The sequence below is a fragment of the Macaca fascicularis genome, chromosome 2 (assembly GCF_037993035.2).
Source record: "Macaca fascicularis isolate 582-1 chromosome 2, T2T-MFA8v1.1".
Classification (NCBI taxonomy): Eukaryota; Metazoa; Chordata; class Mammalia; order Primates; family Cercopithecidae; genus Macaca; species Macaca fascicularis.
The window spans coordinates 5,842,310-5,867,596 of NC_088376.1; the positions used below are offsets into that span (position 1 = coordinate 5,842,310).

The 25,287-nt window shown below is 39.1% G+C and overlaps 1 protein-coding gene across 2 annotated transcripts in view; it reads left to right on the forward strand.

Annotated features, from left to right (window-relative positions):
- Positions 1 to 3,941, forward strand: part of MB21D2 (Mab-21 domain containing 2) — a 119,354-nt gene extending 115,413 nt beyond the window's left edge. The window contains exons 2-3 of one of the 2 annotated variants that reach the window (XM_005545389.4): positions 565 to 695; positions 1,100 to 3,941. In XM_005545389.4, the coding sequence (XP_005545446.1) occupies positions 662 to 695; positions 1,100 to 2,364 (1,299 nt within the window). In that variant the 5' untranslated portion in view covers positions 565 to 661 and the 3' untranslated portion in view covers positions 2,365 to 3,941. The remainder of the gene's footprint in view (positions 1 to 564; positions 696 to 1,099) is intronic. The other variant, XM_005545385.5, reaches the window with a different exon arrangement.
- Positions 3,942 to 25,287: the final 21,346 nt, after the last annotated feature.

Sequence of the window (25,287 nt, forward strand, 5' to 3'; positions counted from 1 at the left end):
AGAAGCTAGTTCAGCTCACAACTCAGTTACGTGAGTGCTTTTCCTGAAAACAGATTTCCCATTTCAGTATAAGGAAGAGAGGTTTTATGGTTACTGCCATTTCCTCACACAGACTATTAGGAAAATAATCTTTCTAATGGCTCAAAGGTTGAGATTCAATAAAATAACTTATTTTTCTTCATCAAGGATTTTCTTAAGTAAAACTGGGTTTTTAAAAAAATTGCTAATGCATGTCAGTGGTAAAAGATCTACTGACTGCTAGTAGAGTTTGGCATCAGTGTCTTGGCTGCTGCTAAAGCACTGGGAGTTTTATCCTCCGTTGTTTTTGTGCCATTAGTACAATGGCAACACAGTAAAAAAGTCAAACAAGACTGGGCATGGTGGCTCATGCCTGTAATCCCAGCACTTGGGGAAGACGAGGTAGGAGAATTGCTTGAGACTAGGAATTTGAGACCAGCCTGGGCAACATAGCAAGACCCTGTCTCTTAAAAAAAAAAGTCGAACAATGTGTTAGTATTATTATAAAGAGAGTTATGAACTCATTACCCCTGAAAATGTCTCCAGCCCACACTGAGAACCGCTGGTACAACGAAAAGTGAAGTGCGAAGAGCCTGGGGAAGGAAAACTGCTTTGGCAAGAGATAAAAAAGGCCGAACCTCCTATGATGGCAGGAGAGATGGAGAACAGGGAAGGAGGTGAGAACCCTGGCAGAGGTTTCATGGAAAAGATTTGGCAGTAGAAGGGCAGCAAAGAGTTGAAATGTACTGAGGTTTTCAGTCTGCACGACTGAGTGGATGGCAATTCCGTTAACTGAGATGATGACTGGGGGAAGAAGGGCCCTGGTTTATTATTGAAAATGATACTGCTTTTCACTAAGAGAGAAAAATCTATCATAATTCTTCCATTTGGAAAAGGGTGGATTCTAGCACTAGTGTAAAAGTACCGTTGACCAGATCTGTGCAGCAGCCTGAGATCTGATTTTGTACTGATAATGAATTTTGGTTCTTGGAACCTCAGAACATTCTGTATTCATGCATAAGACTCTTTATGTCTGTGCTTCCTATAATAATGTTGTTTTTTTTTCCTTTTTTATTTCTAGGAATGGTGCAAAAGCTGGACCAAAAGCTTCCAGTGGCTAATGAGTACCTGTTGCTCTCTGGAGGTGTCCGGGAAGGCGTGGTGGACCTGGACTTAGACGAGCTTAATGTCTATGCCCGGGGGACTGACTATGATATGGACTTTACCCTCTTGGTGCCAGCCCTCAAGCTGCATGACCGTAATCAGCCTGTGACACTCGACATGCGCCACTCAGCCTTGTGCCACTCTTGGCTGAGCCTTCGGCTCTTTGATGAGGGGACAATCAGTAAATGGAAAGACTGCTGCACCATTGTAGATCACATCAATGGTGCCACCAACTACTTCTTCTCACCTACCAAAGTGGCTGACTGGTTCTATGATTCTATCAGCATTGTCCTATCAGAAATACAGAAGAAACCCCAGAGAGGGATGCCAAAGGTGGAGAAGGTAGAAAAAAATGGGACCATCATCTCCATCATTCTGGGTGTAGGGAGTAGCCGCATGTTGTACGATATTGTCCCTGTGGTGTCTTTCAAAGGTTGGCCTGCGGTGGCCCAGAGCTGGCTCATGGAGAACCACTTTTGGGATGGGAAGATTACTGAGGAAGAGGTCATCAGTGGGTTTTACTTGGTGCCTGCTTGCTCCTACAAGGGTAAGAAGGACAATGAATGGCGGCTGTCCTTTGCCAGGAGCGAGGTGCAGTTGAAGAAGTGCATCTCCAGCAGCCTCATGCAGGCCTATCAGGCCTGCAAAGCCATCATCATTAAACTGCTGTCCCGGCCCAAGGCTATTAGCCCCTATCACCTGCGGAGCATGATGCTCTGGGCCTGCGACAGACTTCCTGCCAACTACTTGGCGCAAGAAGACTATGCAGCCCACTTTTTGCTGGGCCTCATCGATGACCTGCAACACTGTCTGGTCAACAAGATGTGCCCCAATTATTTCATCCCTCAGTGCAACATGCTGGAACACCTGTCTGAGGAGACAGTCATGCTTCACGCCCGGAAGCTGTCCTCTGTGCGCTCAGACCCGGCAGAGCACTTGCGCACTGCCATTGAGCATGTCAAGGCAGCCAACCGGCTGACACTGGAGCTCCAGAGGCGAGGTAGCACCACCAGCATCCCCTCCCCACAGTCAGACGGAGGAGACCCCAACCAGCCTGATGACCGTTTGGCAAAAAAACTGCAGCAGCTAGTGACTGAGAACCCGGGAAAGTCCATCTCTGTCTTTATCAATCCTGACGATGTCACAAGGCCCCATTTCAGAATTGATGACAAATTTTTCTGAGTGTTAGCTGACTTTTTTTTTTTTCCCTGGTTCTTAAACTCTGATAATGTGTCGTGTTGGTTTATGATGCTATCTTTCTGTTTTTTACATATCCAGCCTAGATTGGATTTGTTAAGAACAAATTTTAAGTTTCCTGGTTCTGCAGGATGGTGCAGGCTCTGAAACAGTATATTACTATTTCATATTCTGCTTCTGATTTCATTGTTTACTTTTTGTAGTTATTGTCATGCTCTTTAGTTTGTTGGAGTTTTTTTTCTTTTTAAGGAGATCTTGAGCCATAGATGAAAATGCCCATGAGTCCTCTTGCTGTTTTCTGTTTCATGCTTGGTGCAGATTTGTTCATGGGTATGAGGAAACAAATCTCTGATGCTTAACGATTCTATTGTATTATTTTTATTATTTTGCTTTTGTCTTTTTTTCTTGCGAGCTTTCACCACTACTGATATTTGAGAATCATATGAACCTGGGAACTACCTGGCGTGTTAGCTGGATTTATTTATTTTGACCAGTGACCAGAGTAGCTTCCCCCTTTTCCACCAAACAATGTAAACTTTGAAAGTGATAATACTACAAATTGTGTTTTGGAGCAACTTCATTGAATGTAATTGTCCTCAAATCAGAGAACACTGGGTGGTTGGAAGGGTGTGTTTGAGTTTTCCAAACAGAATTACGGTTTCCAAATGTTAGTTTTAGCATATGTAATTATTTGAAGCCTTATTTAAATCCTGTTAAAGAACATACCATTATAATTATTATTTGCACTAATCTTTGCCATTGTCAGAACTGCAAAGTGTGTTTCAGTATAAATTAACAACCACTCTTGAAATTCTATCATTTTTTCATTTTGCCCATTTCTCTCGATCAGTGGAATGCTTCTTTGCATTTGCCTCGTTCTCCTTCAATAGTGGGGTCCTGTTTTACCCTCTTTGATATTCCTGATTCCTGTCTTACTGAGAGAAGTTTTTAAAGCTTTATACATGTTGACTCCATCTAAAGCTGGGGAAGATACATACTGGATAAAGTAGGTGTCTTTGTATTTATTCCTTTTGGGGTCGTCGAGGTAAGCTTTTTTTGTAAAGTCTCTGACTCTTCCTGAGAGTTTTGAGGAAAACTGGCGGGAAGAACTTATAATCCCCAAATAGAAGGTACCACGTTTGTTCAAAAGCAGGTATCGCTATAGAGCAGGAACCAGGAAATATCTGTGGGTGCAATCCTTGGTCTAGAGGTGTCCTGTCTTCATGAATGAAGTTACTTGCCTCATTTCGGTGCTGTAAGGCATTGGCTCCCTGTTTTCATATGGACTCATGGCAAACTGGTGTTTAAGAGGTCAGGAGGCCTGCTGATCTTTCAAAGGACACCCATGATGTCTACTCATGGAAAGGTCAAGCAACGTGTTCATTTTGGTCTTGAATGTCCAAACTCGTGGGTTGGATTTCGGCCAATTGAAATCAGACATATGCGATCTTGGGTTTTTGCATGGAAATTAATGTAATGCTTATAAATGAAAATGAAAACATTCAACCATCTAAGTCAAACACAAAAATAATAATAAAAAAGGAAACATACTGGCCTTGAAATTTTGTTGTTGTTGTTAGTTTGTAATCTGGGAATTATTTTCTTATTAGTATTAGTATATTTTCTTATTAGTATTATACTAACAGCAGTTTTCAATAAATGCAGCCATGGACTTGCTAGTGTCTTTCAGACCAGTTGTCCATATAGTGAACATCCAACATTCAGTCTTCCTCGTTCCCCAGTTTTACTACTAGTGTCTATCCTCCACATGATCCTTGTCCTTCTCAGGAAGTGATTTCATCCCCAGCACTGGAAACGCATCATAATTGGAAAAGCCGATCTGCACAAACCATCTCCCTGGCCACAACATTAACAAGGGACACAGGACGTAAGCCGCTCCAGTCAGGGCCATGCTCAGCGTTCCAAGTTGGAATGCCGGGACAGAAACATACACTCTCCCCGATATGGAAGAGAAAGCATTTGGATTCTTTTGCTACTGACAACTATCATGCAATCTTTATTTATTTATGTATTTATTTATTTTTCATATACTTTAAGTTCTGGGTTACATGTGCAGAACGTGCAGTTTTGTTACATAGGTACACACACGTCCTGGGTGGTTTGCTGCACCCATCAACCCGTCACTAATGTTATCCCTCCCCCAGCCCCCTACCCCCCGACAGGCCCAGGTGTGTGATGTTCCCCTCCCTGTGTCCATGTGTTCTCATTGTTCAACTTCCACTTAAGGGTGAGAACATGCGGCGTTTGGTTTTCTGAGCTTGTATCAGGCAATCTTGGCTAGAGCTAGCTTTAGGATGACGCTGACATTGGATGGCGTTATGGGAGCTGGGAATTAAAACATGACCCACCACACCCTCCAAGTCTTAGATCTCTCCTCCTCTAGACTTCCTAGTGAAATGAGTCAACACCTAAATTATTTTAGCCAGTTTGAAGTTGGCTCATCAAAATATTTAAACTGGTATACCAAACTACTTCAGTATATTTAAACTATTGCACTTGTCGTGTGCCTCTTTTCTTTCTTGGGATAGTTATCAGGGTTACCATGTATTTTATCTAAGAGCTAGTTTATGCTATCCGATTTGATTAATTTAAAAAGCCTCTATAATAACTATGCTTCTGCTAACTCCTGTTAAAAATGTATCATACTTTGACCATTACATTACACTTTGTAGATTAAAATAGTTATAAACCATCAAAGTAGCAAGCATATTACAGCAACTGTTCCTTTAAACTATAAACTACCATAACTATTCTCTGAACTGGTGTCTCACATACACTTAGCAATATTTGCAATATTTTAAGTGCCGTGTTTTCAGATAAAATTCCATTACAGGCCAAAAAAAACCAAAACTGGTTTCAAAGATCCTCTTGACCCTGGTTTTGTTTTGTTTTGTTTTTTGTTTTGTTTTTGCCACTTCTAGTCCTAGTGAAGATCACTGTACAAATTCTTGGTTAAACTTATCAAAAAAGGTCCAAAGGCCTCTGGGCTCTAGTAATTTAAAAATCCTTTAAACAATTCCTGGAATTTCCTATTGGTACCATAACGTAGGACTTTTGGCTCAGATGTTGAGAGGGGTAGAAATGGGATGTAGTCCAATACCTTTTCTTACCTGAAATTTAAGCAAACCATTGAGTTACTAACCAGTCTGTCCTTCTGAAGTTCAGAAGACTGGTTAAAATCACTTCTGTTTCAAGCACAGAATACAGTGCCTTGAGGCTGGAGTCATAATTTTAACATGATACATGGCTGACTTTTTGATCAGGGGGGATTTATAAGCTATTACTCAACAGGCCTTCAGTTCTCCAATGAGACCTTGTTTCGCCTATTTTGAGAGTAGGTTATTCTCTGTCCTCTGGCTTTCTCTTCTGAAATGGAAGATCCAAAGATGCCAGTAAAGGTTGGCTTAGAAGTGGGTAGAGCCAGGACCAGACATTTTAAAAATATTTCTGAAATTACAGAATTATTTCAGAGAAAACAAGAGCAGGCATATGTGGCTAATCTTACTTCTGTGTGGAGAGGTGGGAAAAGTGGAAAGGAGGGTAAGAGCCCCTAGTCACTTGTGTACCGTAGGCACACACGCACATACATGAGTGTGAGCACACACACACGTTTTTATGTCACCAATTGGAGGTTTCTTTGGGGTGACTTTTATGATGCACTTCCTTGAAGAATTAAGCCCCCTGGTCATAACTAAACGTTGGTGGTTTGGAATCGGATCACTGCCTCACCAAGAGGAATTTTCTGAGTTGGAGTTCAGCCTTTGCTGGTAATGCTGGGAAGGAAAAGGAGGCGTGTTGAGCAGCGGTGCTGGTCTCCCAGGGCCTGGGGGGCTTCCTGTGTCTTCAAAGCTCAGCAGTGGTCTTTAGAGAAGGTGCAGGTGCCTCAAGTTCCATCCGGGTAAGCTCTCTCCAGAACCTCTTTCCCTGAGTCACTGAGGGGCTGTTTGTCTGACTGTCTCAGGTAAGCATCTGGGAAACGCTTTCTTCACTCTCCCATAGTCTTGCCTAGAGGATAACGCTTTCTGTCATTAAATGGAGCACTAGCTACTACTTACATTAAAGGAAGAAGAGGGATCAATCTCTGTTGCTGTTTCTTTATTAACGTCAGGTAAATACAAATGTATTTTTTAGATTATTACAGGGATGTAATCAATGCCCCTCTTTGAGGAAAACAGTTAATTTTTAAAATGTACTTCTTGGCCAGGCACGGTGGCTCACGCCTGTAATCCCAGCACTTTGGGAGGCCAAGGCGGGTGGATTACCTGAGGTCAGGAGTTCAAGACCAGCCTGACCAACATGGCGAAACCCCGTCTCTAATAAAAAGTGCAGAAATTAGCTGGGTGTGGTGGCAGGTGCCTGGAATCCTATCTACTCAGAAGGCTGAGGCAGGAGAATAGCTTGAACCCAGGAGGTGGAGGTTGCAGTGAGCTGAGATCACGCCACTGCACTCTAGCCTGGGTGACAAGAGTGAGACTCCACCTCAAAAAAAAAAAAGAGGCAACTCTTATGCTGTAATTTCTTCAACAGTTAAACAGATAATGTATAATCTAAACACTTTAGAATAAATATTCACCAATGGAGAATTACTTACATATCTAAAATTCTACCTTATGTTAATTACCTGGAAAAATTATTTTTTAGGACTGAAGCTGTAATAATTTACAATAGTCTTGTTTCTCTATGCCCATTTCCAGTGCTATTCTATTAGCAGTGAGTTCAAAAGCAGCATGTTTCATAAACCATTTCCTATATCACACTGAAATTTTATGTTGATTTAATGTGACTGTTTTTCTGCGTTTGAATCGACAGTTTTTCTCCGCGGTTGGGTCTCGACATTCAGTGATCATCAGAGAGACCGTGTGACTGGGTTTGTGTGGTTAAGAATATGCAAGAAATCTCAGAAAGGTCTAATGTTAACCATCATGTAAATACACGGTTGTTCAAAGATGTCTGAAGACATATGTAGCCGTAATTTGGTATGGCAGCTAAGATGAGAATGTTTGCCCTCTGGACCACTCTCCCTCTCTTTTCTAGATGAATGGACTCCTAATGTGACCTTGGTGAGGGTGCATTGATATATTTTTCACTTGCCATTTTCTGCCTCGCCATTAGTCACAGAAGATAAAAGGGGCTAACTTTGGTTGTAGTTGAAATTTTGTTTCTTTGATTTTATATCCTTATCCATAAAATGTGGATTGGGGTAGCTGTTCTAGCTTTTACTAAAATTGCCTCAGTTTCCAAATTAACCTCAAGTTTAGATCTATACATCTATCTACACACTTGGAACATTCATTTTGACAGAATCTTATTTTTAAAAATCTTACTAAGTTGCACCAACACCTACAGTGGGGCAGAGGAAACATTGAACACCTGCATGTACAGTTCCTGTTAGATGCTTTATATTCATGAGCCTATTTAAGTATCACAACAACTCTAAACACCGTGAGTCTAAACTTCAAGACTCAGGAATTAGGTATCCTGTTCAACGTCACATAGGTAATTAAGTGGTAGGGCGGAGTCAGTGCTTGAACCCATTTGTTTGTCTGTTTCAAAAATTAGGAACTTTCCTCTGTGTTATCCTGCCTCTGGTATTAGAATCTATTTTTATTGTTTAGGAACAATTCTGTTATGTACCTGCATAGGGGGGGCTGCATTCAGGTAACAGGTAAACCTTGGACTGTGTTCTGATGACAGAACCCTGAGTATTTCCAGAACTTTTCATCAGCAGAATAGATGGATCATTTAGAGAATGCTAAGAGAAGATAAATGACCATTTATGGAAAATTTTCTGTTTAGGGCAAGGAAATGGACCAAATGTCTCTATCATTTTAATTTCTGAGCTCAGAGGAGTAGGCAGTAGAACTGTTACTATTAGCAAAATACTACTCTTTTTAAAGATACAGGGAGAGAGGTATTTACAAATTAGCTACAAATGAAAGGTAGGACAACTTTAATGGATCTTTCAGCTGGCCTTGATGTAAAAATGAAATACATGTAAATAGACCACTTGTATTTTTAAAACACTATTTCTGTAATTTAGAGGGGGTTTTTGAATATTTTTTGGATATGATACCTTTTAAAAATTCCGAGCATTTGTAGACTTTGGTAGACTAAACCCACTACAAAAATCTTACTGCTTGCATTTTATAAATCTATAATTTACATTAATACTTTTTAATAGAAATTGGAATCTCAAACTAGTTTTTCCAGACTATCACCAAACTGAAGATTGAGGTGTGGTTTGAATGATGTCCTAGGTGATTGACCCAAGAGGCAAGACAGCATTCCTTGGTTATGATAGTTGAAGCTACCCTGAGATAAACAGAAGCTTGTTTCTGATCCTTGTTCCTTCCAGCCTCAACACGGCCTATGCTTGGAGGACCAAAGCAAGTATCTGCTATCATGAGCCAAACTCTTCATTTATGGGAATTAATACATCTAGAGAAACTTCCCATCTCACAAGATAATAATGATTAAAAATAAAGTCAGACTCATCTGATCTTTTGTGGTGATGGGCAGGTACTTTCTATAATGATTGTTGAAATTTACCAAATGACTGTCCTCTGAAGAGGAACCTGTTGACGGAAGAATGTTCTGTACTGGGGAGGAAAGGGCGTGCTGAGGCAACCTGTGAACCGATAGTGAGTGTTTAGACAAGGGGCTGGACCACCTGGATGCAGACGGTTCTGACATTAGCTGTGACACTTCAGGCAAAGCTTTCCCTTCTCTGGGTCTTGTTTGCTCTCATCATTTGTAAATTGAGGATGAGATGTGTGGCCTGTCTTTAGAGCCTTCATGAAGAGCTGTTAGCTGTAAAAGAACAAACACCAAGACAACAGCTACCCACAAAGATTAAGCAATGATAAACTGTGACGGTTAAATGGGATTTGCAGATCCTGGCTGGGGCTGTAGATAAACTGAGATGGACAGAAGTGGCAGGGAGTGCTCAGATAGGTTGGAATAAATGAGAGGACGGTGCTTCTGCTTGTCTCGTCCTTTACATCAGGGTGGTATCATTGTTCTGAGACCTCTCCAAGGCCAGTCTCATGGTCATAGTCACGGATCTCTCTGTACCCTCTGCACAGCTGTGATTGTGACATTTTATAAAGCTGTTGCTTACAAAAGGATTTTACTGGAAAACAGAAACTATTTTTGGCTCTCAGGTCCTTAAATATAGTTCAAGCATTGACCTTCACTAATTCACACATCAGTTTTGTTCAGCTTTTTTATATGAGAATCCTAAAAGTAAGCCATTTGGGGGTTTGCGTGACAAGAAGGTAAGTCTAGGTTGGGTATATAACCTGCTTAAATTTGATCGCTACCTACCATGTGTTCTCTGTGTGGTAGAAACCTTTGGGGACAGCGTCTCCCATCTTAATCCTGTGACTCTGACAAGATCACGGCATGACTCCAGCCAGCGGGATCTTCCTTGCTGTCATATTGACCTTGCAGTCATCTTGTGTTTTTCTACGCTAATGGTGTGGAAGAGAAACTAACAAAATATAAGAGAATAAATAACAAAGTCACAGTCTAAGAATGGCTTCCTTAACAGTGAAGGTCCTGGCCTAGAAGGTGTCTGAATTTTGGCATCACCTGCCTGTTTGTTTCACATAGTTCTATGCCCAGACCCAGTCTCCTTATATTGTTCTTAGTGACAATTGTATCGACTGTTAAGTGGATGAAGAGACCCCACCCAAGTTTCTACATTAATTTCTCTTTTCAAATTTCTGTTTTTAGATATACTGGAGTCTTTTGATCAACACAGAAACCTCATGCTTCAGCCTATCCTTAATTCTTTTGGACTCTCCTTTTTCACTTTCCTATGACTTGTTAGAGAATCACTATCTTCTAAGTACTCCCGCTAGACAGCCAAAAATATTTTGACAAGCTTTCTGAGGTTTGTACTGTAAAAATTGTAGGTATTAGGGGATTTTAAAATAAATTTAGAGACTGTGCTTTTTCAAGCTACACACTCTCCTAATTCTAAAACATCATGATGCAATAACCCTCCCCCTACCTCCATTAAGAATAATTTACATACATGGAAGGCCAAGTGGATGTTGAAGGACTTTTCTAAATTTCTTCTGCCTAATTTGGTCTCATAGAAGAACCTGCCTCACTAGAAAGAATTATTTATAAAGAAATGTCTCTATAGCTTGTTGATCTACACAGACTTTGCTCAAGTCTTGAATTTCCTATGGTGGGTAGTCACTTGTGGAGCTTTATTCTAGTGAAATGGGACTGAACATGAAGGGAGAAATCAGCTCTAGAAAATAGGGGTTCCAAATACACATACACACACATCTTTATATGAAAGCGTAGTGTGGTATTAGGTTAGTTTAAAACAAATAAGAGCTTCTGTTCTGCACCTGTGTTTCCGGGTATGATTAGAGCAGCTTCAGCTGGTGACCCATCTACCACTACTGGCCATGTGACTTGATTCCGGTTTCTTTTTCTCTCTACTTCAGTTTTCCCAAGGACTATGTGAGTGTGTTAGATTTTGAATGCACACTTTAGGGGACACCACGATGTGCTGGTGGTTGGGCTCCAGATCCCTCACCTTTCACTCAATGGGGGCAGCGCTAGGATTATTTGCTTTCTGAACTAGAATTTCCTCTAGGAAGTTATTTGAAAAAAAAAAAAAAGATGTCACTGTTTTAAGTATTAAAAATCATGAGATGAGATTATCTCTAAAGGCCTTTCTAGCTTTCTAAGGGTCAGTAGTTCTGGAAAGCAAATGCTGATGTGTTGGGGAGTGAAGGATGAGTGGAAAACACTTCAATTCTTAATTATTCACTCAACAATATTTATTGAGCACTGAGGCTCGACAAACCTTGAAAAACAAAACAAACAAACAAACAAAACCCACTTTCCAGCTTTCTGGAGTTTTCAGTCTAGTGAAATGCGGATGAATGTGGAAGAGAACATCTACCCTAGATGCTCAGATATAGAAACTAGCAGTTATGTAAAAATGCCATAATTTAAAAGTCGAAAACAAATATTGAAATCTATTTTCACATATTCAGCCCACATTGGCACAGTAAATTAAGGTTTCTCAAGTTTGGTACTGTTGACATTTTGGGGCCAGATAATTCCTTGTTATGGGAGGCTCCCCTGAGTATTACAGGACCCCTTTGCAGCATCTCTCGCCTCACTCACTACATGCCAGTAGAATCCTGCACCTCCAGTTTTGACAAACAAACGTATCTCCAGACATTGCCAATTGTTCTCTGGGGAGCAAAACTGCCTCTGGTTAAGAACCACTGTAGTAAATAATTGTACCTTACTTATTATTTTTTTAGGGGTATAGACACATTTTACCTTACCTGTTATTTCCTTGGGGATACAGGCAATTATGACTAGCTAAAAGTAACAATGCCCATCTAATGTTGGTTGTATTACATTTTTAAGAGATGAAGTGCTGATGAGGCTTTCCAGAGTTCTTCATTCATCGCTTTTATGATTGTAACTATTGAAGTGCTTGCTCAACCAGCTCATCAACCAGCATTTCCAATGATTCTGGTTACACTCTTCAAGATGTAGCTTTTTTCTTAAGGAACTGATAGTGTATACACGAAGATACTGATTGTGTAGGTAGAAGTATAATGAGTAGCAAAACGAATATACTGAAACGGTTAAATGAAAGACCAGATAATAGTTGTCATAGACATTGAGTCTAGGGTGAAATCTCGGGCTGGAATATTTAGGGACGATTTTGAAGGATAGTAGCTTAAAACCATGGAGACAATTGGAAAAGTGTTACAGAATGAAGGAAAAAATAGTGAATAAGACATGGAAAGACTACGCATGGGAAAGAAGGGCAAGAAATAGAAGTAATCATATTTCATTCATTGAGGTCTGAAAATGGTTCTTGAACTGTAGATTGAACTCAGGAAACATAGCTACAACAGATTGGAGTGGAGATGGAACCTCACTTCTGATCTTAAAGGTCTGAAAATGGTTCTTGAACTGTAGTTTGAACTCAGGAAACATAGCTACAGCAGATTGGAGTAGAGTTGGAACCTCACTTCTGATCTTAACTTTTGTCAGCCTGGGAAATATATAAAGCAGCTTGACAGTATTTGAGATTCAAAAGTTAGTTGTCATTGAAATGACTTCATTATTAAATAAGTTTCACGTGTGAACACTGTTCTACCTTGTTATTTTTGGTTGAATTCATAAAGAAACATTATCAAGTCGTTAGCAACCACGAATTTCCAAAGCCAGTCAAGGTTTATTAATAGTCACTAAGGGAAATTCTTTTCATCCCGATAAATTTCTGTCTCAGCCAGCGTCCCAAAATGTCACACACACAAAAAATGTTTGCCATTGTTATGTTATTGACCTTCTGTGTGGTTGGGCAATTAAGAATATTCCACTTCTATTTATCAACAAAAATATTCAGAACTGCCAACAGTTAAGCATACAAGAGCATATGAAGTTGACTGTTGATGTGACTGGTTCATAACACATAATCAAATTGGTGCCCGAAGTACTTGTTGATGAATAGTACAATGAACAACAGTAGGATTAAGCAGTATATCTTCATAAATTTTGGTAAATTTATCCAACTAAAATTTTGTTCTGCTCCACCCATATTTTTATCATTATTAGTTGTCACACAGTTTTGCAGATTCCGCTTCAGATTGTACAGAATTAGTGTTTTTCTCAATGTCTTTGAAAATATTCTCACCCATAATTGTTCCACATACACTACTAGAGGCCAATTCTTTAGTCACATCCAACTCTGCATTGATTCCTCAAATAAACATCACTGAGCAATATTAGTAATACCTGTGAGCTCAGCAAGAGCCAAGGAAAAACACTTACAATTATTTGTCTTGTTTTAAAAGTGACTGTTGATGGCCGGGCGTGGTGGCTCACGCCTGTAATCCCAGCACTTTGTGAGGTCAAGGCGGGTGGATCACCCAAGGTCAGGAGTTCAAGACCAGCCTGGCCAACAAGGTGAAACCCCTTCTCTTCTAAAAATACAAAAAATTATCTGGGTGTGGTGGCAGGCGCCTGTAATCCCAGCTACTCTGGAGGCTGAGGCAGGAGAATCACGTGAACCTGGGAGGTGGGGGTTGCAGTGAGCTGAGATCGTGGATTGCACTCCAGCCTGGGCGACAGAGTGAAACTCCATCTCAAAAAAAAAAAAAGTGACTGTTGATTTTGCTTCTGGCTTCATTTTGTCCTCTGTTAAGATCCCTCTTTCTTAGCCTTAAAATTCCATATTAAACTATGTTTACAGGTTGACCATTCTGGGAAGTATGTACTAGTTACTTAGAGTTTCATTTCAGTTTATATAAGAGTTTTTTTAAACTTGAGAAATCTTTCTTGAGTTATAGTTTTTGAATATTTGTTTTACAGCATTGTTTGACTTTTTCCTTCTGGAAATCTACTAATACTCATATCCTATTTCCTTTGCCTGTCTTTTATTTCTCTCATTGTCTTAAAATCGTTTTTTCTTTTTCCTATTTTGTGTTTTATTTATTTTATTTTTATTTCTTGCTATTTAAAATCATTTTCTTATTGAGATTTCTTTTTCTATTTTTATCTTACTTCTAATTTACTCTTTTATTTTTTAGAAAAAGAAATGTCCAACTCATAGTACGTTTGCAAGTACAATGCAAAGACTTTTATTTTTCTGAATATTTTAAGAGTATTGTATTAGACTGTTCTCATGCTGTTATAAAAAACCACCCAAGACTGGATAATTTATAAAGGAAAGAGGTTTAATTGACTCACAGTTCTGCATGATTGGGGTGGCCTCAGAAAACTTACAATCATGGCAGACAGGGAAGCAAACACATCTTTCTTCACATGGCGGCAGGAGAGACAAGTGCCATCATGGGAAATGCGTGATGCTTATAAAATCATCAGATCTCTTGAGACTCACTCATTATCACAAGAACAGCATGCGGGGCAGGAACTGCCCCCATGATCTATGATCTAATCACCTCCCATGAAATCCCTCTCCCAACACGTGGGGATTACAATTCGGATTATAATTAAAGATGAGATTTGGGTGGGGACACAGAGGCAGCCCATATCAAGTACATGGTAAATACAATGTCCCATCACCACTGAATAATTATTTCCCATTAACAAGGAAAATTTCCTGCATAACCACAGTACAGCTGTCGAAATTAAAGAATTGACGTGGGTCTGTTGTTATTATCTAATCCTCAGACTCCATTCAAATTTGGCCAGTTTTTCTAATACTGTCTTTTATAGCAAAAAGATCCAGTTCAGATTCTCACATTGCGTTTAGTTGTCACATTTTTTCAGTCTGCTATCTAGCACCTTTTCTCAGTCTTTCCTTAAACTTAGGACCTTGACACTTCTGAAGATTACCAGCTAGTTATTTTTTAGACTGTCTCTCAATTTAGACTTGTTGGTTTTTCCTACATGTTTAGGATTAGTTTTTACATCATTGGCAGTAAAAACATCAACTAGATGCTGAGTTTTTAATGCATTCCATCCTGTGGTACATTATTTACATTTTTTTTTCCACTCAGTGAAGAAGTTGAGGCCGGGCGCGGTGGCTCAAGCCTGTAATTCCAGCACTTTGGGAGGCCGAGACGGGCGGATCACGAGGTCAGGAGATCGAGACCATCCTGGCTAACCCGGTGAAACCCCGTCTCTACTAAAAAAAATACAAAAAACTAGCTGGGCGAGATGGTGGGCGCCTGTAGTCCCAGCTACTCGGGAGGCTGAGGCAGGAGAATGGCGTAAACCCGAGAGGCGGAGCTTGTAGTGAGCTGAGATCCGGCCACTGCACTCCAGCCTGGGTGATAGAGCGAGACTCCGTCTCAAAAAAAAAAAAAAAAAAAAGAAGTTGTCTGCCTGTTTCTCCATTGTGAAGCTTATTTTTTATTTTTTAATTTTTGCAGTGTTTTGTAAGGAGGTACTTTCAAACTGTAAATATCCTGCTCTTCATCATATTATTACTTAATCCACTTACTTAAATTAGGATAGACTTACGTAGTTTTTAATTTATAAGTTTATAATCCATTATTATTATAGTTTATTTCGATAATCAAATTGTCCCAGATTTGTCCAGTGGGAGTTTCTTAAAGATGGCTTCTATGTCGTCTTGAATTGATCCCCATCACTCTTTGAGCACTTCCTTATTTTCATGCACAACAAGATGTTGTGCTTATCTTCTTTGGTATTTTCCCTGCCTTGGCCCAGGTCTGCAATCATTCATTCCTGCAATCATTCATTTATTTTAATTTTATTTTTGGTAGAGAATGGTGTATAGAAACTAAAAACAGGTGCTAGGTATGCTAATTGCCATTAGTGTGTTACTTCTCTCAGGTCCTCTAGTGGAGAGAACTACAGTGCGCGCGCGCACACACACACACCCCAGTATTTATTTCTATATCCATTTATAATTTGAAAATAATGAGGTGACACCAATACCCCAAATGTAATCTACTTTTGAAGGGTTCATTTTAGTTTCCTTCATTTTCATTTCAGTTTTCATGGTGTATGTTTATTTTCTGAGAAAACTGGCCTTGATATATTGTATTTGATCAATCTCTCTGTGTGTAACTAATCCCTATTCCTTCTGTCACGTCTTTGCCACCCAACCCGCAGTGTGGATCTCCTCTCATCCTACATGGTCCCTGGGCTGCTGCCCTCCCTCTTGATACTCTCCTTACCTGGTAATGGACCTTCTCCGGGGTAAATGCCCACTCCCTCAACTCCCCAACAAACATGCATCATTCACATAAATACCTACTACACTTGGCCTTGTCTAATAATTTTTGGACTGAATCGTTTGAGGAGAGGGACGTTTTTTCTTTCTTAATTATTTTCAGAGATCTCTGAGTTCTTGTTTCATTTCTTCCTAGATATATAATTTCTGTCTTTTCACTTCTGAGATTTTCTATCTCTGATCTGTGCTATGTCTTCAAAGGTTCAGTCATTTTCTTCATGCGTTATAGTTCATTTTCAAGTGCTTCATGACCACCTTTTTCTGTGTCGCAGTCATATATGACAGGGCTTGTTTTAATAGTTTTCTTGTAACTTGTATTTAAGGGGTTCAATTGAATTCACTTTTTGTTTCTCATGTTTAAATAAGGTGAATTTTTCTGGGCTATACAAAGGAGTTTCCTATTGGGTGGAAGAAAGGAAGTAGGGTTTCTTTCCCAGCTTCAGAGCTCAATAACGCTCTTCTCTGTTATCACCTTGAAAACTTAAAACATGGCCTCTCTGTGTGGCCGAGTTAGACTCAGTAACATTTCCTGCCTCTAGCTTTGTGTGCACCAGTCTCAATCTGTCTGGGCCTTGGTTGGTGCTCTCTGCTTTAGACTTTGTTTTGCTGTTAGAGTACTTCCTTGAATCCGCCTCCTCAAAGACTTCCCTCCCCTAACTATGGAGGCTTCTCGCTCTTCTTTGCCATCAGTGGCCCTCTGCTCTGCTCAGTTTGATTTTTGTTTCCAGTATTTAACCCCCCGCCCCCCCCCCCAAAATAGGACTTTATCCTTCTGGAAGAGAATACTTAGTGATTATGTAATTTTCAAAGGCCCTGACTTACTGCAGCACTTTTTGATCTATTCGTATTTACAGTTCTCACTCTGTGAGGGTCTTTGTTTAACAAATATTTTCCAGAACAACCCATACTGGTTTTCAATCAGAATGGTGTTTTCTCTTCTTGTGGATGAGCATTCATTGATATTTTTTAGTTTCAATAGCTTTTAGGGTACAGTAGTGAACTTCCACTATTCAACAGTTATTTCATGCAGGTCCTGCTGCTGTTGATGGCTTGATAACCAATGGTTTTTAGGATAATATTGTTGAAGATGTTGTTCATGTATGTTCCCCCCTGTACTAATGGAGGTGTTTTTTTCTCAGAAAGTTTTGGTAAAATTAAAAACTACCTCATTCTGTCCTGACCCATGGCATGTGCTCCTGGTTTTGCAATGAAGTGAATTCTTCCTGGGCTAGTTATTTGAAACAGGAGAGTGTGGAAGGGCCAGGAATTCTCTCTGCCTCAGATTGAAATCCCACACAAAGCAGCATTTGTGACTGTAAGGGGTTAAGTCCTATTCACGTTGACTAAGAAAAATTAGCAACCGCAGAGCATTTTGGCCATCACAGATTTTCTCCCACCCTTCCACATGGTAGCAGACGTGGCATCTCAGAAGCTTGCTTTCTCTTGTTCCTTTCCTCATTTGTCCTCAATTCTTTGGCTTCGCTGTGGTGTTAAAAGCAGTTCATTGAGGCTCCCAGGTGCTGCTTCCTCATCTCCAAACTAAAGGTCATTGCTTTTGCCTTTCTTAATGTGCCTAATATTTGGGAGGCCACTGAAGCCAGCTGCTGCTACTTGAGATCTGTAGTGGGTATGGCCCCTCCCCACTCACCTTCCCCTGGTCCAATTTTCACCACTCTTGACAGCTCTTCTTCAAATATGTGTGACTTAGAGGCAGGGGTGTTTCCTAGTTTTGTCTCAGAGAAATAAGTTTTTTTTTTTTAACTTCAATTGTTGCTTTCAATTAATCACTAAAAGAAGTGACCAAAGATCATTGCACTTCCCCATCTTCACTCACATCTTGTCTTTTCATGTACTGAGATTTTTTTATTTTAGCTAGTCCAGATATTTTTGAGGTATTTTGTTAAATTGATTAATTGATATTTTATACCCTTGAGGTCCCTTTCAGAAACATGAATTCATTTCGTGTCAATATATCAGTAGATGTTCTAGTTTTCTTCATGATTCCCATTACTACAAATGTGATTTCCACTCTTATTCCATTATATATTTTCTCAATAGTTAAACAGCTATAGAAAAAATTTAGTATAGACTGGGAATGGTGGCTCATGCCTGTAATCCCAGCACTTTGAGAGACCAAGGGGTATGACTCTCTTGAGCCCAGAAATCTGAGATCAGCCTGGGCATCATGGTGAAACCCCATCTCTACAAAAAAATACAAAAATTAACTGGGCATGGTGGTGTGTGCCTGTAGTCCCAGCTACTGGGGAAGCTGAGGTGGAGGATCACTTGAGCCCAGGAGGTCGAGGCTGCAGCAATCTGTGATTGTGCCACTGCACTGCAGCCTGGGTGACAGAGTGAGACCCTGTCTCAAAGAAAAAAAAATTAGTATCAAGGTAAGGCAGGCTTTGTGAATTTAACTGAAAAGATGGCCATCAAAAATTAATTTTAAGGATTTAAATGTTAAGAATTATCTGTGTCTTGATTATTTAAAGGAATTTCTATTAAAACCAACTAGGACTGATGCCATGTTGTGGGAGGCTTGCATTTGCATTTTTAAAAAGAGTTTTTAATAGTTTTTTTAGGTCATAAGAGAGACAAAACCATCTACTTAATTCAGTTGTTTAATAAACATCATGTGTCAACACTGCGCAGTCTTGGGGACACTGAGGTAAGACATATTCTTTGCTTCTCAGCTTCTTAGGAATTTATTTTAACAGATTAAACTGGCAAATATCCCAATGTTAAATAATGATTAAACTGGCAAAATAACCTGAGTTTAAGTTCTTTTGACAAATCTTTCATTTGATATTATCACTACTTAAACTAATTCTGGTAGGATGAGTGCTATAATCTTCAGATGAATTATTAATTAGCTTTCTATTTCAGTCCCCGTCATAACTTGTAAAGCAGCATTTTTCAATCATATTTCTGTCCCAACCCAGCCTTCTCAAGGGATATTATGCAATACTATTAATGCCAGTGATTCACTGGGTTAGTGTTAGAACAGTTGAAAGAAGCTGCATCTTGGTTACCCACCATCCACCTTACACATGTGAATTATCTTTCTAGAGCTTATAATACTCAACAATTCCCTCACGTATGCTTACTGTTTTGTTATGTGTAAGATGAAGTCACAAGTAACAGTTTTTCACTCGCTTATCATTGTAATCTTTGTCCTGACTATCCCATTATTAGGGCAAAGATTATATTTTCCATTTTACAATTGACTGACAAGGCTGAGGCTTAAATAAAATGACGTGGATTCCAGCCTCCTCACTTTAAATGCTAGGTCTTTCCTCTGGACTAGGCTAAGGACAGTGTCCCTTTGAATCTCTTTTAAGACCTATGAAGAAGGCAGCTTTTAATTTACATAGCTCCTACTATAGATAGTGCCGATCTGGCTGCCTGGTGCTAAATTTCCTTTTCAATTTAACTAGATAATCCTTTTCTTCTTCTATGCCCGACAATGGTTCCTAGCGCTTCTTTATAAAGAGGAGCTTGAAAGAGCCATGTGACAGCCTTCCAACTCCGTATTTGGGGACTGACAGAAATTACAGAAGTTGCTTCTTTCTCAAGACATCTCGTCTCATCTTGCTAACCTTCCACCTTTGCTCAGTTTTATACCAATTTGTCATTCAGAACCAACTGTAATTTATGGTGAATAAGAGAAAGTATAGACTGCAAAACGAGAATAGTAAGGAAAATTACTGAGATATAATTTTCTCTTCTATTTTATATTTCATAACGAAAGGAGAACTATAAAATTATTTTATACCTTCGAGATTATAGTCTTTAAGTGAGTGAGATAATACTCCCAAGAGTAAGCACATATAGTTATGGGCAGATAATGAAAAAACAGTTCCTATATGGTGTTTTCACACAGTCTTTATTGTGAAATATGCCATTAAGTAAAATACATACACAGGTAAATATGCAGCTTCACTTTCACAAAGTTTTGTAAACGTGAACGCCCATGTAACCACCACCAAGGTCAAGAAATAGAACCTTTCCAGCACCCTCAGAGCCCATTGGCGCGTCTTCCCAATTCCAACCTTCTTTTCCCCTAATAAATGTAACGGCGTCAAATTTTATGAAAATCTCTTCTTTTTATTTTCTTTATGTTTTTTTCCGTAGCCCTCTGCATTTTTAGATGATATGGTTTAGTTTGACTGTGTTTTAACATTTTGTATAAATGGAATCATTCTTTCATGTTTGGTTTCTCTCACTCAATTTTATGTTTGTGAGATTCATCGATGGTGTTTCAGGAAGCTGTAGTTTGTTAACTTCCAATGCTGTCTGATATTCCATTGCATAAACACTCCACTATTTACTTAACTATGTGCTGTTGATGGATATTTAACTCGTCGCTAGTACTTATTAATAATACTATTGTGGATATTTTCATCCATGTCTCCTCGTACTCATACCTTCAAACCTTTTGAACATAACATCATCTTGGATTTTACCTATGAGTTCGGAGTACGTTCTTCTACATATGTTTTCTTCAGTGACTGCCACTTGTACTTGTTCAAAATTTAGATATCAAATTTAGGAGTAAGCCTTTTCCTAGGTATGGAATTTTAAATATTACAAAAACCTATACCACATATTTCTCTGTAGGCTTTATTGTGAATTTCTGGTGATGTATAAATGTTTCTACTCTCTATTCTATTCCTTGGTTTTTGTTCCTTCTGTAACAGTTATTAAAAGATATTTATTTAAAGCTCCTGATCCCTATAATAGTAATATAGAAAATCTTTTGCATTGTGTGGTAGTTGCTTTCATTAGAGACTTTGAGAGCACTTTATAGGCATTGCCTGGTAGAGAACATTTTCAGAAAGGAAAAACAATTAAAATTCTGTATGAATTCATTGTGCTTTTCTAGGCTAACAGGAAAGGAAAGAGAAATAAGTGTCTTAGGAAGATTGAAAGACTAATCTAGCATTTTCTCATTTATGCTTTTTGGTCAAGCATTTGGAGAAATTATTTGAAATGTTGAAGATTAAACAGAAGGGAAATGTCTAGATAATGAGGAAGCCTAAATGGACATTAATTTATTTCAATACCTTTTATAGAGTCTGAGAGGCTTAGAGATTAACTCCGTGGGCAGAGACAGTTTCAACCCCGAGGCTTAACCTACTATTATATCCATTGCCTACAACTGTTTCCGGAGACAAACATCATTCTGTTCTCCTGGGTGGGTCCATGTATGACTGCCTGAATGCTTCTCCAGTGAGGTGTATGACATCACCAACCACACCATGTCTATGTTGGTCAAGGTCCTCTTGGGGGCAGCAGAGCAGCAGTTGCTGTCTACTTGGCAGTTACTGAAGAGTCAGAGAAGTCCTGGAATTGAGGGAAGCTCCAGACGGAGAGGAAGACCAGAAGACAAGAGTGGCAGTGTCAGGATCAAGAAAAGATAAAAATGTATACAGCTATGTTCTGGAGGCAGATGTGAGCTGGAAGTTACATACAGAGAGAATGTAATATTTGCTTTCTCATCAAATGTTTCCTCAGTCCTTAATTTGGGACAGATCTTCAGGGAGGTAATGACGTCTCCGCCCAATGTCGTATTGAGACGTATAAACAAGTACCATGAACTAAGTGCAATGAAGATAAGTAAAAGGTGCTGTGGGAATTCCAAAACAGTGACTGTGGGAGTGGGGAGGTGACAGATGGTGGAAGTGGCAATGGGGAGGACTTCATGTGTGGATGACATTCATCACAGGTCTTAGAGAATGAGTTGCCAGAGAAAGAACAGGGAGACATTAGGGTATGTATTGCACACCTTGGCAATGATGAGTTGTTCAGCTGAGCCATAACGTAATGTCCCTGTGAGGAAGTGGGGAAGACAAGGCAGTCAACTTTGCCATCCATGCATCTCCCCTCTAAGCAAATATCTCTTTTAATATACTCTGAGGATAAAGTCCATGAGCGCTCTTCATCAGTACTCCTTATTTCCATGGCTCTTTGGGGTTCTTCCTTAAGAGAATGAAGAATAATTTGTTTTGCAGAAAATTGAGAAGTTTTGTTATCTGGTTAAAACCAGAAATCCGCAAGGGAGATATGAAATATGAGCCCTCACTCTGCTACAACATCACAAGATCAGGACATGGGATAGGCAGAAGGGACTTTACTGGAAAGATAAAATGTGTTGACGTATCATTTAACCTTTGCTCATCGTTCCGCTTGGGTCCTCTTGGTGAAACCTAGGCATCTCCAGACTCTCTGGACTTAAATTTTTAGTGTTATAGATATTGTTTATTTAATTATCCAAATTGCATGTGATAGGAACCTTTTTGAAAGTCTTACTCTCTTAATGGACGTAGTATGATCTGACATGAATTTGTTTTATCACCCACTGTGAACTCAGCAATTTGAATTTCCTTTTTGCACTGGCTTCCAGGACAATAGTTTAATTATCAATTGTGGTAATGATTATTGCTAAGACATATTAGAAATATTAAAGTTTGATATTAAAGTGGGATACATTATGCAGACAAATAGTCAGGAGTCGTAATCCCCCATTCATTACAAAGAACTTGATGTTAACTGAAGATGAAATCTTTATTGCCAAGATGCATCTACATATATGGAATTTTCCTCTTTTTTTTTTTTTTCTTTTTGCTTTTCTTCCTAGTTTTAACAATAGTGTCTTTGCCGATATCCATACATCTCTCTGGCCTGATATAACCCTTGATGGGAACATGTACCACTCTCCTAAGCCCCATGCATATATAGGTCAGGCAGTTTCAGATCTGTACAAACCATGGTGCTAATTATGACACATGAAAGCAACAAGGCTTGAAAATATCAGAGTCTGACTTAGTATTGTTACTTACCATAAGAAAAAAAAAAGACCAAGCCCTGAAAAGTAAGGACATCAAAAATTTTACCTCCTGCTACACTTAAAAAAATAATTTTTAAGTGATTTTCATAAATGTAGGTCAAATTACATATCAAAGACATCCTAAATGTGCCACACTGTCACGTTGTTTCTTCCACACAGTCCCTCACTATAGGACCATAATATTTCCCAAATGCTGGTGAGCCAGACTGCTTTCTCTAGCTTGTCCTCAGAACCACCAACATCTCACATCTGTTTCCTTCTATATTGCATCAGATATATCTGTCCTTTTCTGTGTGTTGTATTTATTAAAACACTCAGCCGGGCACAGCGGCTCATGCCTGTGAACCCAGCACTTTGAGAGGCCAAGGCGGGTGTATCACCTGAGGTCTGGAGTTCCAGACCAGCCTGGCCAACATGGTGAAACCCCGTCTGTACTAAAAATACAAAAAAATTACCTGGGCGTGGTGGCCGGTGCCTTTAATTCCAGCTACTGGGGAGGCTGAGGCAGGAGAATCACTTGAACCCAGGAGGCAGAGGTTGCAGAGAGCCAAGATCGCAGTCCAGCCTGGGCAACAAGAGTGAAACTCCATCTCAAAAAAAAAAAAGAAAAAGAGAAAGAAAGAGAGAGAGAGAGAGGGTGAGAGGGAGGAAGGGAGGGAGGGAGAGAGAGAGAGAGAGACAGAAAGAAAGAAAGAACAGTCTTTCATTTTTGAGAAGGTGATGCTAATATAAATGTAATTCTTAGGATTATATGTATTTTACATAAGTGCACCACTGTTTTCTTCTGTTACTTTACTGTATTTTATCTTTTATATGTATTTACCTGGATTCCTCTTTTGGTTACATTCTCTTTGAGAACAGTGCTTATATATATTTTTTAAAAATCTAGCAACCAATGAATTCCCTATATTCTGATGAAAATAATAGATGCCTATTCCCCTCAGCTCTATTTTGCCTAGTTGGAAACATGACTTTAAAAGAAATTTGGGCAAATCAGTAGTCAGAGGTCTGGAAATCAAGAAAGCCCTGAGTTTTCAAGTCTAACTCTGGTGCTAATTTGCTCAGTTATTTTTGGTGGATTTTTTTCAGCATTGCTTTTCTTGTCTATAAAATTAAGGGATTTGGGCTAGATTTTCTCTAAAATTTCTGTCATTGTATAGTTCTGTAGAAATTATTATTTCTACAGAAATATATTATATATAAACCTTGAACTATCTTTGATTTAGCCCTGATTAAAATGAAAATTGAAGTCTGAGGCTATAAGGTGTTTTGTATTGTTTTGTTTTTGTTTTTTAAAGCAGGAACCTTGAGAGCCTGATATGCTGTTGACACAAGTGTTTTGAAAATAGCAGGTAATTACTAGCTGATTTTTAAACTGACAAAGGAAAAGGTTCGTAAATGTTTGCATATCTTCATTTACCACAAAATGTAAGTAAATCTGTACTTATTTGCATCTAATTATTAAGGAAATGGAGTTTATATCTCAGTTAGTTAACCAAAAGGGAAATATACTTTCCTATCATGTTAAAATATTTATTTTAATCGCAGTTCCAGGTGTTGTTGGCTTATGTCCTTGAAATTATATTTATTATAATTACATGCATTTGAGTAAAATGTTTTTTATAGAAAACTATCTAAAGTTATGAACTGTTCACCATGATCATGACCATGATGAGCTTTTTTCATATAATTGTTGGCTGCATAAATGTCTTCTTTTGAGAAGTGTCTGTTTATATACTTCACCCACTTTTTGATGGAGTTGTTTGTTTATTTCTTGTAAATTTGTTTAAGTTCCTTGTAGATTCTGGATATTAGACCTTTGTCATACGAGTAGCTTGCAAAAATTTTTTTCCCATTCTGTAGGTTGCCTGTTCACTCTGATGATAGTTTCTTTTGCTTTGCTGAAGCTTTTCAGTTTGATTAGATCCCATTTATCAATTTTGACTTTTGTTTCAATTGCTTTTGGTGTTTTAGTCCTGAAGTCTTTGCCCATGCCTATGTCCTAAATGGTATTGCCTAGCTTTCTTCTGGGGTTTCTGAAGGGGTGGCCTGCCCCTCCACACCTGTGGGCATTTCTTGTTAGGTGGAACGAGAGACTTGAGAAAAGAAATGAGACACAGAGATAAAGTATAGAGAAAGAAAAAGTGGGCCCAGGGGACCGGCACTCAGCATACAGAGGACCCACTCCGGCATCGGTCTCTGAGTTCCCTTAGCATTTATTGATCATTATCTTTACCATCTTAGAAAAAGGGAAATGGCAGGATAATAGGATCATTGTAGGGAGAAGGTCAGCAGTAAGACATATGAATAA